Raw genomic sequence first — 14,275 nt, 5'->3', positions numbered from 1 at the left:
GGGGGGCACCTAGGATAGATCTTATTTTCTAGGGAGGGGGCACCTAGGATAGGTCTTATTTTCTAGGGAGGGGGGCACCTAGGATAGGTCTTATTTTCTAGGGAGGGGGGCACCTAGGATAGGTCTTTTTTTCTAGGGAGGGGGGGCACCTAGGATAGGTCTTATTTTCTAGGGAGGGGGCACCTAGGATAGGTCTTATTTTCTAGGGAGGGGGGCACCTAGGATAGGTCTTATTTTCTAGGGAGGGGGGCACCTAGGATAGGTCTTATTTTCTAGGGAGGGGGGCACCTAGGATAGGTCTTATTTTCTAGGGAGGGGGCACCTAGGATAGGTCTTATTTTCTAGGGAGGGGGGCACCTAGGATAGGTCTTATTTTCTAGGGAGGGGGGCACCTAGGATAGGTCTTATTTTCTAGGGAGGGGGGCACCTAGGATAGGTCTTATTTTCTAGGGAGGGGGGCACCTAGGATAGGTCTTATTTTCTAGGGAGGGGGGCACCTAGGATAGATCTTATTTTCTAGGGAGGGGGCACCTAGGATAGGTCTTATTTTCTAGGGAGGGGGGCACCTAGGATAGGTCTTATTTTCTAGGGAGGGGGGCACCTAGGATAGGTCTTTTTTTTTCTAGGGAGGGGGGGCACCTAGGATAGGTCTTATTTTCTAGGGAGGGGGGCACCTAGGATAGTGTAAGTGATGTCATCTTGGCGGTAACTTGTCGACAGGGGAGTTAGGTTCTGACCGCTCCAGTATTTTGTGTGTAATTTGTTGGCGGCAGATAGGGCATTCCATGACTTGAAGGGCACAGGGCATGCAAATTTCCCTACATAAAAGGAAAGTTAGTTTAGATGGGCAAGGGCGAGTGAAGGAGCTAAGATTAAAGTTCTTATTTTTAAAATTTCTCAGATTTGTTTAACCTGACAAGAAATATATGACAAGGGAAACCTCTATTTCCCTTCAAGTACTTTTCTTTACAACTCAAACTTATATACATTTTCCCCTCGATAACTCAAACTCGCATACACTCAAGCTCATGGAAACTCAAGCTAATGGAAACTCAAGCTCATGGAAACTACGGCCAAACCTCTCGTTAACGATCACCGGAAATTGAAAATTGTGGTCGCTCAGAGAACTTCGACTGTATTTTCTTTGGGTGTTCAAAATATTAGGATTCGATTGTTAAACATAATATAGAACGTGCATGATTTTAGATATAATTAATATAATATTAAATTAAAGCAATTGAAGAGTGAAAATTGTGTTATTTCTTGTGTTATTTTCCAGGGCATTGAAGGTAGGTATTTTATTTATGGTTTACCTGTGTCCACAGGGATCCAATCTCGTGTCAGCCTCCTTTTCGAAGCAGATTTTGCAAGGCTCACCAGACACACTTTCCTGACGTATGGCCGCAATCTTCAAGTGCCTGTGATCGCAATATACTTAGCACATGGCACATGGCTTGCAAGCCTTTGGGTGTATGCAGTAAATACCAGTCATGTTGAATACAACAATCATGGCTAGCACGTGGCAGTAAGACATTGTTCACATGGCTAGCACGTGCAGTAAGACATTGTTCACATGGCTAGCACGTGGCAGTAAGACATTGTTCACATGGCTAGCACGTGGCAGTAAGACATTGTTCACATGGCAGTAAGACATTGTTCACATGGCTAGCACGTGGCAGTAAGACATTGTTTACATGGCTAGCACGTGGCAGTAAGACATTGTTCACATGGATAGCACGTGCAGTAAGACATAGTTCACATGGCTAGCACGTGGCAGTAAGACATTGTTTACATGGCTAGCACGTGGCAGTAAGACATTGTTCACATGGCTAGCAAGTGGCAGTAAGACATTGTTCACATGGCTAGCAAGTGGCAGTAAGACATTGTTCACATGGCTAGCAAGTGGCAGTAAGACATTGTTCACATGGTTAGCACGTGGCAGTAAGACATTGTTCACATGGTTAGCACGTAGCAGTAAGACATTGTTCACATGGCAGTAAGACATTGTTCATGTGGCTAGCATGAGCCAGTACATCCTCGGGAACCCAGCGCCTCGTTAAGCCTTAACGGTCTGGGTTCCTGAGGATGGTGGTAGTTAAGACTCTGATGCTCACACGTGACTAGCACGTGAAAGTTATACCCTGTTCACGTGAAGAGCACGTGACAGTAAGACGCTCATACGATAAGCAGTTAGACACTTTTCACATGACAAGCACGTGACAGTTATACACTGTTCATGAGATTAGCACGTGACAGTGAGACGTCCACTTGAGTGAATTGTGCTTACTTCGGTAAAATAATTTTTTCGTCATCGCTCATGTCAGCACAGTCATTGAATGACTTGAACGGGACACTTGGTGGGAACCTAGAAGAAACAATCATCAAAAGTTGAAACGCAATAACCCTAGCTTAGCGCATGTGTGCAGACGAACGGATACTGTACATCAGTGAGTGATAGGTCGTTAGGAAAAGTTTTTATTCCCACAATAATACCACCAGCAAGATACAGTTTTTTACTCTATTTTCTCATACTGTATGTTTTTAAGGAAATATAAAATTCAATGTAGCACTGTGGCATATAGCATTATGGGAAAGAAAGTGATGTCATTATATATATTCAAACCCCTGAACCCTCCCTTAAAGCCGCATTGTCACCAGTTGACTTCCGGAGGTCCGACAGAAACCTCAACCGTTAAAAGACAAGAATCTATTCGAATCCGAAATATTTAACAGGCCATCCGCTCTAAATTATCAATCACATCCTCAAAGAAACTTCCAATAGACACACTGCTTTCAATATTTTGAAATATTTTTCGCGTTTTCTGCTAAAAATCATCGGATATTGTTAGGTAATCGACCGGAAGTAAACTGGTGACAATGCGACTTTAAGCCCCGTGCAAACTGCGCCAAGCACCTGCCAGCTTTGCTGGCGAATTTTCGCTTGACTGACTATAGGACAAAGGAAATGTCAGAATGGGGAATGGACTTTCTGACATTTCTTTTGTTTTGTGGTCATTCGAGCAAGAGTCCGCCAGCAATGCTGGCTTGTGCTGGCGCAGTTTGCACGGGGCTTTATAGTCCAGGCTGGACTATTAGTATCGTAGCATTCATATGCTTACTTAAAGGGTTCCGATCCAAAGTTAAAGATGCAGTGCTGAAATGACATGAAGCTAGCTGCAGCAAAGAAGCCAGACCTGTAAAAAAGTAAGTCAGATACCTCTGGTACGGGGCATTTGAGTACACAGAACTATAGCAGAGTGAAGTGCACTAAAAACGATTCCACAACACTGTCCTAGTTTAGCTGTGGCCGTATGAGAGCGACGAGCGCTTACTGTGTCGGTGCAGCTTTGAAGTCTCTTTGAATGGCATTTCCATTGAGTGAGAACTGCACCCTTCTTCTCGCCACATCAAGCAGAAGTCCAAGCACATCGCCTGAGTGGACAGATAGCAGAATGTTCATGACTTTGTTAAAGTGGGTCAGTGAGTCTGAAAAATTATGGCTGCCTTCTATAGCCTCCTTTATGGGATATGTGATTGTGTAAAATCGTCGTTCTAACATTGCTGAAGGCATGCAATTGTGTTGATGATATTTTAAACTTCCAGATGATTTGAATGCTGCATAAACTTCTTCCAGGAAATTGTTTAGCCCTTTCCAGGGGATGTAATCATACAAAGTGCCATGTTATCCTGTTTACCTTGCGTCCAACAATTTTGATTTATGTAGGTGCTATTATGGGCTTGTGCATGTGTGAGTGTCGCTTCACTGACCTGCCTTCCAAGGTTTGTGGCTATGCGGCGTGCTTTTAGCGTTGTGCCAGATGAGCTGCCGACATCCATCATAAGCACACGAGTATTCATCGTCACCGATACCATAGCCATCCTGAAAAACAAGATAAAGTCACACAATACCATAGCCATCCTGACAAACAAGATAAAGTTACACAATACCATAGCCATCCGGACAAACAAGATAAAATCACACAATACCATAGCCATCCTGACAAACAAACAAAAGCCACACAATACCATAGCCATCCTGACAAACAAGATAAAGTCACACAATACTATAGTCATTCTTACACACAGATCAGTAGCACAGTCACCTATCCATTTTGTGTTACACTAGGTTAAAAAACCAAAATGCTTTAATTTCCCTATTCAAAGGTTCTACAGGCTAATTATGAAGTATGTTTTGACAAACAGTTGAAATTATTTCATATTTTACATTATTTCATGATTTTTGTGATTTTTTGTGTTTTACCCACAATGCTTTGCGGGTGTGGCTCCCACTACAATATCACACAGAATACAGTATAAGTAACACTAAATACTTTAAAATGTCACTTTTCTCAAAGAATGGCAAGGATGGCTTCATTTTCCTTCAATGGAAGCTTGTAAATAAGTTTCTTGCCTCTTTTCTTAGTGGGGAGGTCACCACAAATATGGCGGACAGTGGCCGCATAAACAACTGCAATCCGTTTTTCGTTTAAGGTGAAAGTCATGTCATGAATATTATCACGGAGATAAAAATGCCCTTTCAAGACAGACTCTCCTCTCAGTGCAGTGTTGTGGTAATCATCAGTGTAGTCATGTTCTAGCTCCTCAACACCTGCTGACGTGACTTTGAGGAGATAGAAATCGTACATTCTATCACCTTCAGCCTCAATGGCAACAGTGCTGCCGCACGCAGCCAGATCTGCCATGTGTGATGCTGTATCATGTTCAAGAGCAGGCTGCTCTGTGGCTTGACGAGTGATAGCAACTGAACCATCTCTAGGGATAGTCACTTCTTTCCACTCATCAAGCCATGCCTTATTGGTACATGAATCTTCATCTTTCACAATGCAGCTCACACAGTAGCATGTCCGATGCCGTACTAGGACCTTCTCTTGCTGGGGAAGTGTCTTGACACAGTGCCATTTTCTTATGCCCTTTGCTTCCTTGAACTTTCGCCCATCACGGTTCCTGGAGACTGCACCCTCTCCTTTTGCAGGAACATAAAAGAAAACACGGCGCGTCAGCTGGGTAGCCGTTCTACGAGCAGCATAGCTAGTTGCTGCTGGCTCTGTAAAGTTTGCAACCAGATAAGCATACATGTCCTTTGCAGAATTGATTTTAGCTTTTCTGCGTAGGACGGCTTGGCTGGTTTTCTGCTTTACATGAGAGCCAGCAGCATCTTGCTCTCCTTTAGCATGGGAGGTTTCGAAAAAGCTTCTTTGGATGGGATATCCAAAATCTGCCAGAGAACATGACAAATCTCCAATGCAGTGTCGTGACTTATATTGTGCTGCGCACCCATCTGTAAATTCATGCAAGAGCTCAATGCTATAGCCCACATCGTTGACCAGGTAATCATGAATAAGCTCTTGGGCTTTGTGCACACTGTCATGGTCTTGCGTCGGATCATCGGAAACCACAAACAAGTGCTCTTTGATCAAGTGTGGCTCAGCCTCTGTGCTTGTGATCCCGTCTTTACTTTCAACAGCATGGCGATGTAAGATGGTAACATGTAGAGAAGCCTTGGTTACGTCAAAGAACTCTGATTGGATCTCATCTTGCTGGCGACACGCATACCCCTCAGAATAGTCGTGAATGCACACGACATGGCCAAGTGGCAAGTGTTCCAAAAGATTATCAAGTTGCTCACGTTGCCATTTAGCCATGAATGAATGCAGGGGATAGGCTTCCAAAAGCTTTTTGAAATATGTAAACATTTCTGAGGGTGGTGTTTCTTTGGGGACCAAGGCTATCTTCTTTTTCTCTTGACCATTGGCAAGGAATTTTCCAGTGGGTAGGTACTCGTACCTAGACCAACAAACACTTCCTTCATTGCTAGACTCCTCTGGAAGTAGTTTTATTTTCTCCACAGAGCATCTGTTGCAATCTCGCTCCAAGCACTCGATTTTATGGTGCTCTATCCCATCTTCCTTTGAGCATAAGGTTGCATCAGCCGCTTCTGTCAACGTTTTGAAAATGGGCGACTCTTCGCTCTCGTTTCCCGTCGTCTTGACCACACCCTTTCGAAACTTCATACATGCGTCGAAAAGAATTTTCGTTTCGACATGTTTTCTGCAAAGGCAAGATTTTCTGTCCCTTTCTCTTGCTTGTTTTACAAAGTAAGGTTTTAACATCTCGAATTTGCGTTGCGCTACTTTTACTTCAGGGTGAAGCTTCGCAAATTCCTGGAAAGCCTCCGTTTGGCTCGTTTCGAGAACATGCTTGGGGTGGGTTAAATACTGTTTTTTGCCAACTCTGTTTTTCACAAAGTCACTTTTGTCTCCTGTAGGACGACTAGCCGAACTGGCCCAGAAGCAGTAAATTTTTTCAACGTCTTCTTCTGGGAGCGCATCTCGTCGTGTTTTTCTTTTTACATAAAGCCAGCTTTCTCCTTCTCCCTTTAAAATCTCCTCCCTTGTTTTGATGGCTTTACTGATGCTCTTTTCGTTAAGGCCGACTAACTTTCCTAGGGACTTTTTTGCTCTCGACTTTTTTATATTATCTCCAAAAGCAAGTGATTTAAGTGCTTTGTAGGCAGCGCGTTTTTCGTTCGATCCCGAACGTTTGACGTGTTTCAAACCTTCAGAGATGTCCGACGCGAGGGCTTTCAACGTGTTACTTTCTTTTTCTTCTTCTGGAGTTTTCACTACCCCTTGCCTGGAAAGTATTTTTCTTGTTCTCGGGCTGTTTATCAAAGTTTCTAGTACTTCGGCTTTTTTCTCGGGAGTTTGCGGAAGTTTATCTTTGACCTTGTCAGTAACACGTTTTTTGGACGTGCGGTTCTTGAATCTCTCCCCAGTGTTCTGCAAAATTTTTTTCTCCTGTCCTTGTTCTTCCTTATTTTTCTGGCGGTATCTACGGACCCTTTCCCTTGTCTTTTCTCTTGCTATTTGTCTTTTTCTTTCAAGTTCTTCTCTGGCGGTAGCTCGTTGTTCTTTGCGTCTCTTCTTTGACGCAGCTTTCTTTATTTCCGTTCTTGTTCGTGACTTGCCTTTTGTCTCCTCTCGTCTCGCTTTTCGCCGCTCGATTACTTGAGCTATTTTCTTGTTGTGATTTTTCTCGTAGTAATCTTTGTCTTTTGCCCTTTTTATTTCTTTTTTCTTGAGTGCTGCAGCTTGCTTACGTGAAACAGGATTTTCCATATGAATATTCAAAGGTTAGCTTGTGTATTGTGTTGCCGAATGACCGACTACACGTGCTACGCACTCTCTGTGCAATACCCGCGGGCGTTTATTTTTAACTTATGACGCACAAAACCCCTGCATTTTGTGCTGGGACCCCCATAAATCTATTGTTCTAGGCATGTGATCTCGTGGAAGTCTTCGAGGACGAGGAAAGAAGCAAGCAGAGACAATATTTTGAAACATTTTAGCAGTTTTTCTTCGCGTTTTCTTCCAGCTGTAACGCTCGTTACGCTTTGTGAGCACTGTAATAATGCACAAAAGTGTTTCCGAATCATTGAAATTTGATTTTCTCGCTCAAAACTATTGCAATTCGGCTGAAATCTTTAGGGATGTCGGCTAAACACAAGCCCAAAGCGGGGATGTCGTAGTGAGTACCGTTTGATAAAAGTACTATTACTAAATTTTGTGTTTTGTGATTGCGATGGTGTAAAATTAAACTCATTTTCAATGTAACAGAAAGTGTTTCCGAATTATTGGTTGTCTTTTTTTCGCAAAAACTATTTGGTGGATTGTCTGAAAACTTCGCTTACAAGGAGTTTATTTGTTGCCCATCATAAAATTAAAATTTAGTTTATCACATTTGTTTTAATAGTACCTAAAATCGGTCATTATTTGTGGAGCAGGTTTGTTAATAACACGAGCGTTACATGCTGTTTAGACGCATCATCGATATTTTGTAAATCTTAATATCTGCAAATACAATAAATGAATTTGTTTAAAATTACTTGTATATGTTTGTTATATTATTATCCTTATTTATGTCGGTTCAATTTAGCAGATTTTTTCAAAGCCTTTAAGAAAATTTAACTAAAATGTTATTTTGTGATGCGGTGTTAGACCGGAAATGTAACGCGTTACATTCTAAATTTGCTGTGTTTATTAAATTTCTAGATTTTTGTCAAGAAATGTCTACTCAGAAATATAATATTTTTTCCTTGGTCTTGTAAATTGGTTATTGGACTACAATTATAAAAAGTTTCATGTGAAAAGCATAAGAACTGAGAGAGATATATACTATTTTGTGCGACAGTTTGTTGTTTTTGCTAAAATGGTGCCATGATTGTGCTACTGATCACAAGCAAAAGCCACACAATACCATAGCCATCATAACGAACAAGATAAAGTCACACAATACCATAGCCATCCTGACAAACAAGATTACGCCACACAATACCATAGCCATCCTGACAAACAAAATAAAGTTTCACAATACCATAGTCATTCTTACATACAAGCAAAAGTCACTCAATAACATAGCTATCCTGACAAACAAGATAAAGTCACACAATACCATAGCCATCCTGACATACAAAATAGTCATATAATACCATAGCCATCGTGAAAAACAAGAGAAAGTCACACAATACCATAGCCATCCTAACAAACAAACAAAAGTCACACCATACCATAGCCATCCTGACAAATAAGATAGTCACACAATACCATAGCTATCCTGACATACAAAATAGTCACACAATACCATAGCCATCCTGACAAACAAGATAAAGTCACACAATACTATAGTCATTCTTACATACAAGCAAAAGTCACACAATACCATAGCCATCACAACGAACAAGATAAAGTCACACAATACCATAGCTATCCTGACAAACAAAAAAAGTCATACAATACCATAGCCATCCTGACAAACAAAGTTCACACATTAACAAAGCTATCCTGACATGCAAACAAGTCATACAATACCATAGCCATCCTGACAAATAAGATAGTCACACAATACCATAGCTATCCTGACATACAAAAAAAAGTCACACAATACCATAGCCATCCTGACATCCAAACAATTCACACAATACCATAGCCATCCTAACAAATAAGATAGTCACACAATACCATAGCTATCCTGACAAACAAAAAAAGTCATACAATACCATAGGCATCCTGACAAACAAAGTTCACACATTAACAAAGCTATCCTGACATGCAAACAAGTCATACAATACCATAGCCATCCTAACAAATAAGATAGTAACACAATACCATAGCTATCCTGACATACAAAATAGTCACACAATACCATAGCCATCCTGAAAAACAAGATAAAGTCACAGAATATCATAGCCATCCTGACAAACAAGAGAGTCACACAATACCATAGTCATTTTTACATACAAGCAAAAGTTACACAATACCATAGCCATCCTAACAAACAAGATAAAGTCACACAATACCATAGCTATCCTGACAAACAAGATAAAGTCACACAATACCATAGCCATCCTGACAAACAAAAAGTCATACAATACCATAGGCATCCTGACAAACAAAGTTCACACATTAACAAAGCTATCCTGACATGCAAACAAGTCAAACAATACAATAGCCATCCTGACAAACAAACAGAAGTCACACGATACCATAGCTATTCTGACATACAAAATTGTCACACAATACCATAGCCATCCTGACAAATAAGATAGTCACACAATACCATAGCTATCCTCAAAAACAAGATAAAGTCACACAATACCATAGCCATCCTAACAAACAAGATAAAGTCACACAATACCATAGCCATCCTGACAAACAAGATAAAGTGAGAATAAATGAAAAATTACTAAGAAAATACCCTACGTGATTGAGGAACTTGCTGTCTTTTGTTGCCCATCCAATTTGCATCACTCCGGCGGTCAGTAGACAAACCTCATAATACCATACCCCTAACCCACATGGAAATGGTTTAGTATGGTGTGATATGGTATGGTGCTGCACTGAATGTTGTGGTCACTAGACAAAGTTCATAATACCATACATCTTTATGGCACCAAATACATAACAAATATAAACACCCCTGATATTAAGTGACATGGCATAGTAACACAATGTTATGCTATGTACATTTAACACTGTCAAAATAACAAACACCTACACAAAATGAGCAATGGCCTCAAAATAATGTAGCAACGCAAGGTACCACACACAACTTATAAATACAATGGAACTTGTCTAGCAAGTGACATGACATTAAAATGCATTTCTTCTTACCTGTGTTGACAGAGTAGGTACAACGTACGCTTTCAAATGATGCAGCATCACAGCGTGCCTACAACAACAACAAAAAACAGACATTCTTTATAGATCCGGTAAGCCCCCCATAGACCCAACCTATGAACCTAGGCCCTAAAGCCTATGAACCTGGCCCTAATTTTGCAGTATATCTATACAAATAGCCTAGCTGGCTGTGCTCATACACAAGACACGTTGATTCTATACTGTATTATGAACATCTTAGGAAGAGAAAAAAAGTGTCCATTGCATGGACATAATTATTCATTGAGTTTGTCCAAAGAAGATTTCATATTACAATAATCATGGTCCTGTATACCTCTGGTACAGTTTATAGTGATTTTGATTTTCTTTGATTAGATCAAAATCTTGATGTCTGTTCAATACATACCTCTAGTCCTGTGGGCGAGATCTTCAGATACTCACTGACGTCATTGCTGTTCAGCATAGCTTTTATCTGAGACACATCTACCTTTTTATATGAATATGGCCGCCCCTGTAAAAAAGATATGAAGGTAAAAATGGGCAAACCAGGAAATATGGCGAGTTTTACATACTTGGTACTTACGGTATACGAGACTTGAAGTACCAAGATAGTAGAACATGGAAACAAGAAAAATGTATATTAGCCAAGAAAAGAGGACAGCAAATCATTTGTTCATTTGGGGAAGAGGGTGAAACAGGAGGGGTTGGCAAACAATTGGGAATGTAAGGGAAGGGCTGCAGAAACATAGTTTGTCAGAATACATTACATGTACCTACCTGCTTCTAGTACCTTGGTAATATAGTTTATGCCAATGATAGAGTGGTTTTCAAAATCCCATGCAACAAACTGTTATCTGTTAAAGTGTAATTAGCCAAGCCAAAACAAAAGAGAACAAATACAAAGTGTATATTTGTACTATAAAATAAACTTATTTCAAAGGTTTTTGAAAACCACTCTATGTGAGGTTCCAAATTCAATATTTAGCTTTTAAAATACCTAGAACCATCGCATCCCCTAACACTCTAACTGAACATGGACATTGAGTATGACTTACATGTATTATCAAGAAGCCACTGAGCACAAAACCCAACCTGGTGCTTTAAGTGATCAGTACTGAGGATGAACTCTTTCTCTAGCAACCAGAGCCTGTCAGCTATCCCACTCTTTTGAATAGTCAGCTTATTTTCACCTGGAGAAGAACACATTGGTTAGACTGTCAGCACTTGATGTCAAATAATTCTCACAGGGATGCAAGTACAAGAGCAAGCCCAACAAAACTTTGCATAAACAAAACTTAAGTGAGAATAGGACACAAGGGCAACGCAGAACACAAGAGAGTGAGGATTGTTCAAATGCAAGCACAAGAAAATATAGCAGTTGCAATCAAATACACTTTCTCTTGCATTCAAGTAAGAATTGAAAATTTACATGCACTTGTGTTGTCATCCTACATAGTAAGAACCATCCTTGAGTAATTTTCAATTGAGTTCTTAACACTTATGTACAAACCTACTTGTTTGAGCAAACTTTTCTAGTGCAAGAATTGAAAACAGTGTAACAGCAGGATGCTCTGTGATACTCTAAGAGACACAAAGCATTGTTAGTTTAGTAAACATTACCTCATTGTTATGGTGAAAGGGAAAAAGGTATCAAACAAGCATAAACCTACCAGCCTTTCCAGTAGAAACTCAAGGGTACCCGCACTTAACAAAGCAATGCTCATTGGACCTATAGATCAAACAGATAAAGTATATATTTTTTCTTTGATACTTGTCAGTTCAGATAACAATACAGAGTTGGCATTGTAAGCTCACGTAACATAGAGAGTTGGTAGAGCTTGAATAAAGTCAAGCCGTCTGCCAATGGGCACAGCCAGTTCTCCTTACCAGCCAGTTTGTCTGCTAAACAAGCCAACACAGCAGCTAGGTTCCTACATATTGCAGGCTCAAGGGCACTACTCCTCTTGCTGGTGCGCGTCTGAAGTTCAATCTTACTAGAAGTCTTGCTTAAGTTCAGCCGTGTCACTAATAAACTGATTGCATCCTACGAAAAAATCACATCATCAACAACATTGTCATTATCACATAACTATTTTAATCACTACCATCACAATGACTCATCAGCATCTTTTTTACTACAACTATACCAACCATCACTTCATCATGATGATTGAAATCATAACATTATCATCACAATCTAACCATTATCGCCATAAGTCAGGCGGGAAGAACTCTTATTGCTAAAAGATTAAATTCCATTTAGAAGTTGTTCAGTAACTCACCCTTGTTGGGAGTGGACACTCATCCAAAAGAAAAGATACCACAGCTGAACCAAGAGAGTCTTCTAAAGGTATGGCAAAAATACATGACTTCACAACTTCCAGCCATCCATCTTCTACAAAAAAAAAAACATAATTTTTTTGTAAAAAAAATTGAAGGAGTCTTGTGTGCCATAAGGTCAGGTAGGTCAGGTACAACTTTATTTAACCAGTGTGACAGTTACAATACAAAAAAGTAATAAAATACAATTAGATAACATAGAGCTTGAATAGCATAGCCAAACAATAGGTCTAAGCATTAGAAATCACTCTCTGGAAGTGTGAGAGCAATAAAGCTTATTTAGCATCCTTTGAGAGGCTATTCCAAAGCATGGCACCGCTGTAATTGAAACTACATTTTAAAAAAATTGTCTTCGGCTTAGGGAGTGCTAGATCTCTATTGATATTTCTGAGATGATATTTTTTATCGCAATCACTTATTTTCATGATAAATTGATTTTTTAAATATGGGGCTGACTGGTTATTCAGAACCTTGTATATTAAAACCGATTTTGCCTCAATGGTTGGCCAATTTAATTGATTAAGAATATCTATTGAGCGAATTGTATAGTTTGAGCCAGTAATAACTTGAGCAGCACGGGATTGGAATCGTTAAAGTTTGTCTGTTTGTTTGTTGAAGGAGGTCTGATGAATGATTCCTTAAACATTTTGAATATGCTCAATGAGAGAAATGCTCACTTGCTTACACTGTGTGTTTTTCTATTCAAAGAAAAACAAAGTTCAAGTATTAAGTAGACATTCAAATGTTCTAATTGTTAAAATGGGTTTGCTAGCAATTTAAAGGCGAACTTCCTGATTTATTGCAATATTCTAGTTGTGCTTTCAAAGATCTATTTATTGGACCTAAGGGATGAACATCTCTGGCATTAAATGTCACAGTTTTGAGAAAAAAATCTGATAACAACAAAAATATATTTTTAAGCATTAAAAATAGTCAGGCTTTTCAAGCCAAGACATGATGACATCCTCACGATTTTTTTATGAGAGGAGTATCAAGATTAGTATATGGCTATTGTATTCAAGAAAATATTAATATATATACCTTCTTCAGCAAGGAAGTGCAAAACAGTCATACACTCTGGCGGTTCTTCATCACTGAACACACAAAAGGTTTATAACTTAAGTTACATTTTAGAAACTGGGTGAATTAGGGGACATTTTTTGGGATAGACACAAAAAGTAATTAGATCGTATCGTTTTCATCAGATGATAATGTATCATCACTATCAGAAACTTCAGCTTTCCCATATCAGAAAATGACCGATGACCGTAAAAAATCTTCCACATGCAATTATGAAAGGTTGGGTCTCATTTTAAAGTTCAAATGATAGCGGTCTTTTAAATAATATCTCTTAGGTCTTGTAAATTATAAAATAACGAAACACAAGGACTTCTTACTTATCTGTAAGCTTTCTGAGGGCATTAAGCGCATCCAAAACTAGAGCATCAGTCCCGATCACATGTTTTTGGCCGGCTTTGGATCGAACCCCGCCATCTGAGGCTTGGCTGTCATGACAAATTCTCCCATTTAGATCACCATCAAGAAAGCTATTTTCACGCGAATTGCCATCATATTTACAGCAACAGATGCCCATCAATGATGAGAGGATCCTCAACACTTCTTTTCTGTTCTTAAAGACTTCATTTAAAAGAAAGGTTTGATAAATAAGTCTTTGTAGTTATTTAGTTTCCGGACGTTGAAATGTTTTGCTAGGAAATAGGTGAGCCTTCAGTGTGGCA

General features: G+C 39.7%; 2 protein-coding genes and 1 long non-coding RNA gene across 3 annotated transcripts; 1 reads left to right on the top strand and 2 right to left on the bottom strand.

The window, feature by feature from the left end:
- Positions 1-625: 625 nt before the first annotated feature.
- LOC5500689 (RING finger and SPRY domain-containing protein 1) lies at positions 626-14,272 on the bottom strand. The gene is made up of 17 exons (XM_048720914.1): positions 13,934-14,272; positions 13,578-13,630; positions 12,479-12,591; positions 12,084-12,240; positions 11,867-11,925; positions 11,711-11,777; positions 11,252-11,386; positions 10,780-10,790; positions 10,603-10,707; positions 10,191-10,248; positions 9,780-9,865; positions 3,769-3,880; positions 3,333-3,432; positions 3,120-3,194; positions 2,288-2,365; positions 1,314-1,418; positions 626-818 (listed from the first exon to the last, which is right to left on the bottom strand). Exons 1-17 carry the CDS (start codon positions 14,128-14,130, stop codon positions 695-697), a joined length of 1,635 nt encoding a protein of 544 aa, XP_048576871.1. The 5' UTR covers positions 14,131-14,272; the 3' UTR covers positions 626-694.
- LOC125559061 lies at positions 3,340-3,952 on the top strand. Its single transcript, XR_007306311.1, has 2 exons — positions 3,340-3,476; positions 3,725-3,952. It is a non-coding gene; the product is annotated as an uncharacterized LOC125559061 (long non-coding RNA).
- LOC125559059 lies at positions 4,116-8,492 on the bottom strand. Its single transcript, XM_048720910.1, has one exon. The coding sequence runs from the start codon at positions 7,137-7,139 to the stop codon at positions 4,350-4,352; it is 2,790 nt and encodes a 929-aa protein (XP_048576867.1). The 5' UTR covers positions 7,140-8,492; the 3' UTR covers positions 4,116-4,349.
- Positions 14,273-14,275: the final 3 nt, after the last annotated feature.

This window comes from Nematostella vectensis, chromosome 13 (genome assembly GCF_932526225.1).
Source record: "Nematostella vectensis chromosome 13, jaNemVect1.1, whole genome shotgun sequence".
In the NCBI taxonomy this organism is placed as follows: domain Eukaryota; kingdom Metazoa; phylum Cnidaria; class Anthozoa; order Actiniaria; family Edwardsiidae; genus Nematostella; species Nematostella vectensis.
The sequence above is the reverse complement of the archived record's forward strand: the minus strand, read 5'-3'. Positions and strand labels throughout refer to the sequence as shown.

Excerpts from the sequence above, each read along its gene's own strand:
- LOC125559059 (XM_048720910.1), bottom strand. The coding sequence starts at position 7,139 with ATGGAAAATCCTGTTTCACGTAAGCAAGCTGCAGCACTCAAGAAAAAA.
- LOC5500689 (XM_048720914.1), bottom strand. The coding sequence starts at position 14,130 with ATGGGCATCTGTTGCTGTAAATATGATGGCAATTCGCGTGAAAATAGC. Across the intron at positions 3,881-9,779 it reads ACAGCAAGTTCCTCAATCAC|GATGGCTATGGTATCGGTGA; the intron begins GTAGGGTATTTT and ends CTTGTTTTTCAG. Across the intron at positions 3,195-3,332 it reads TTCAAAGCTGCACCGACACA|GTCTGGCTTCTTTGCTGCAG; the intron begins GTAAGCGCTCGT and ends ACTTTTTTACAG.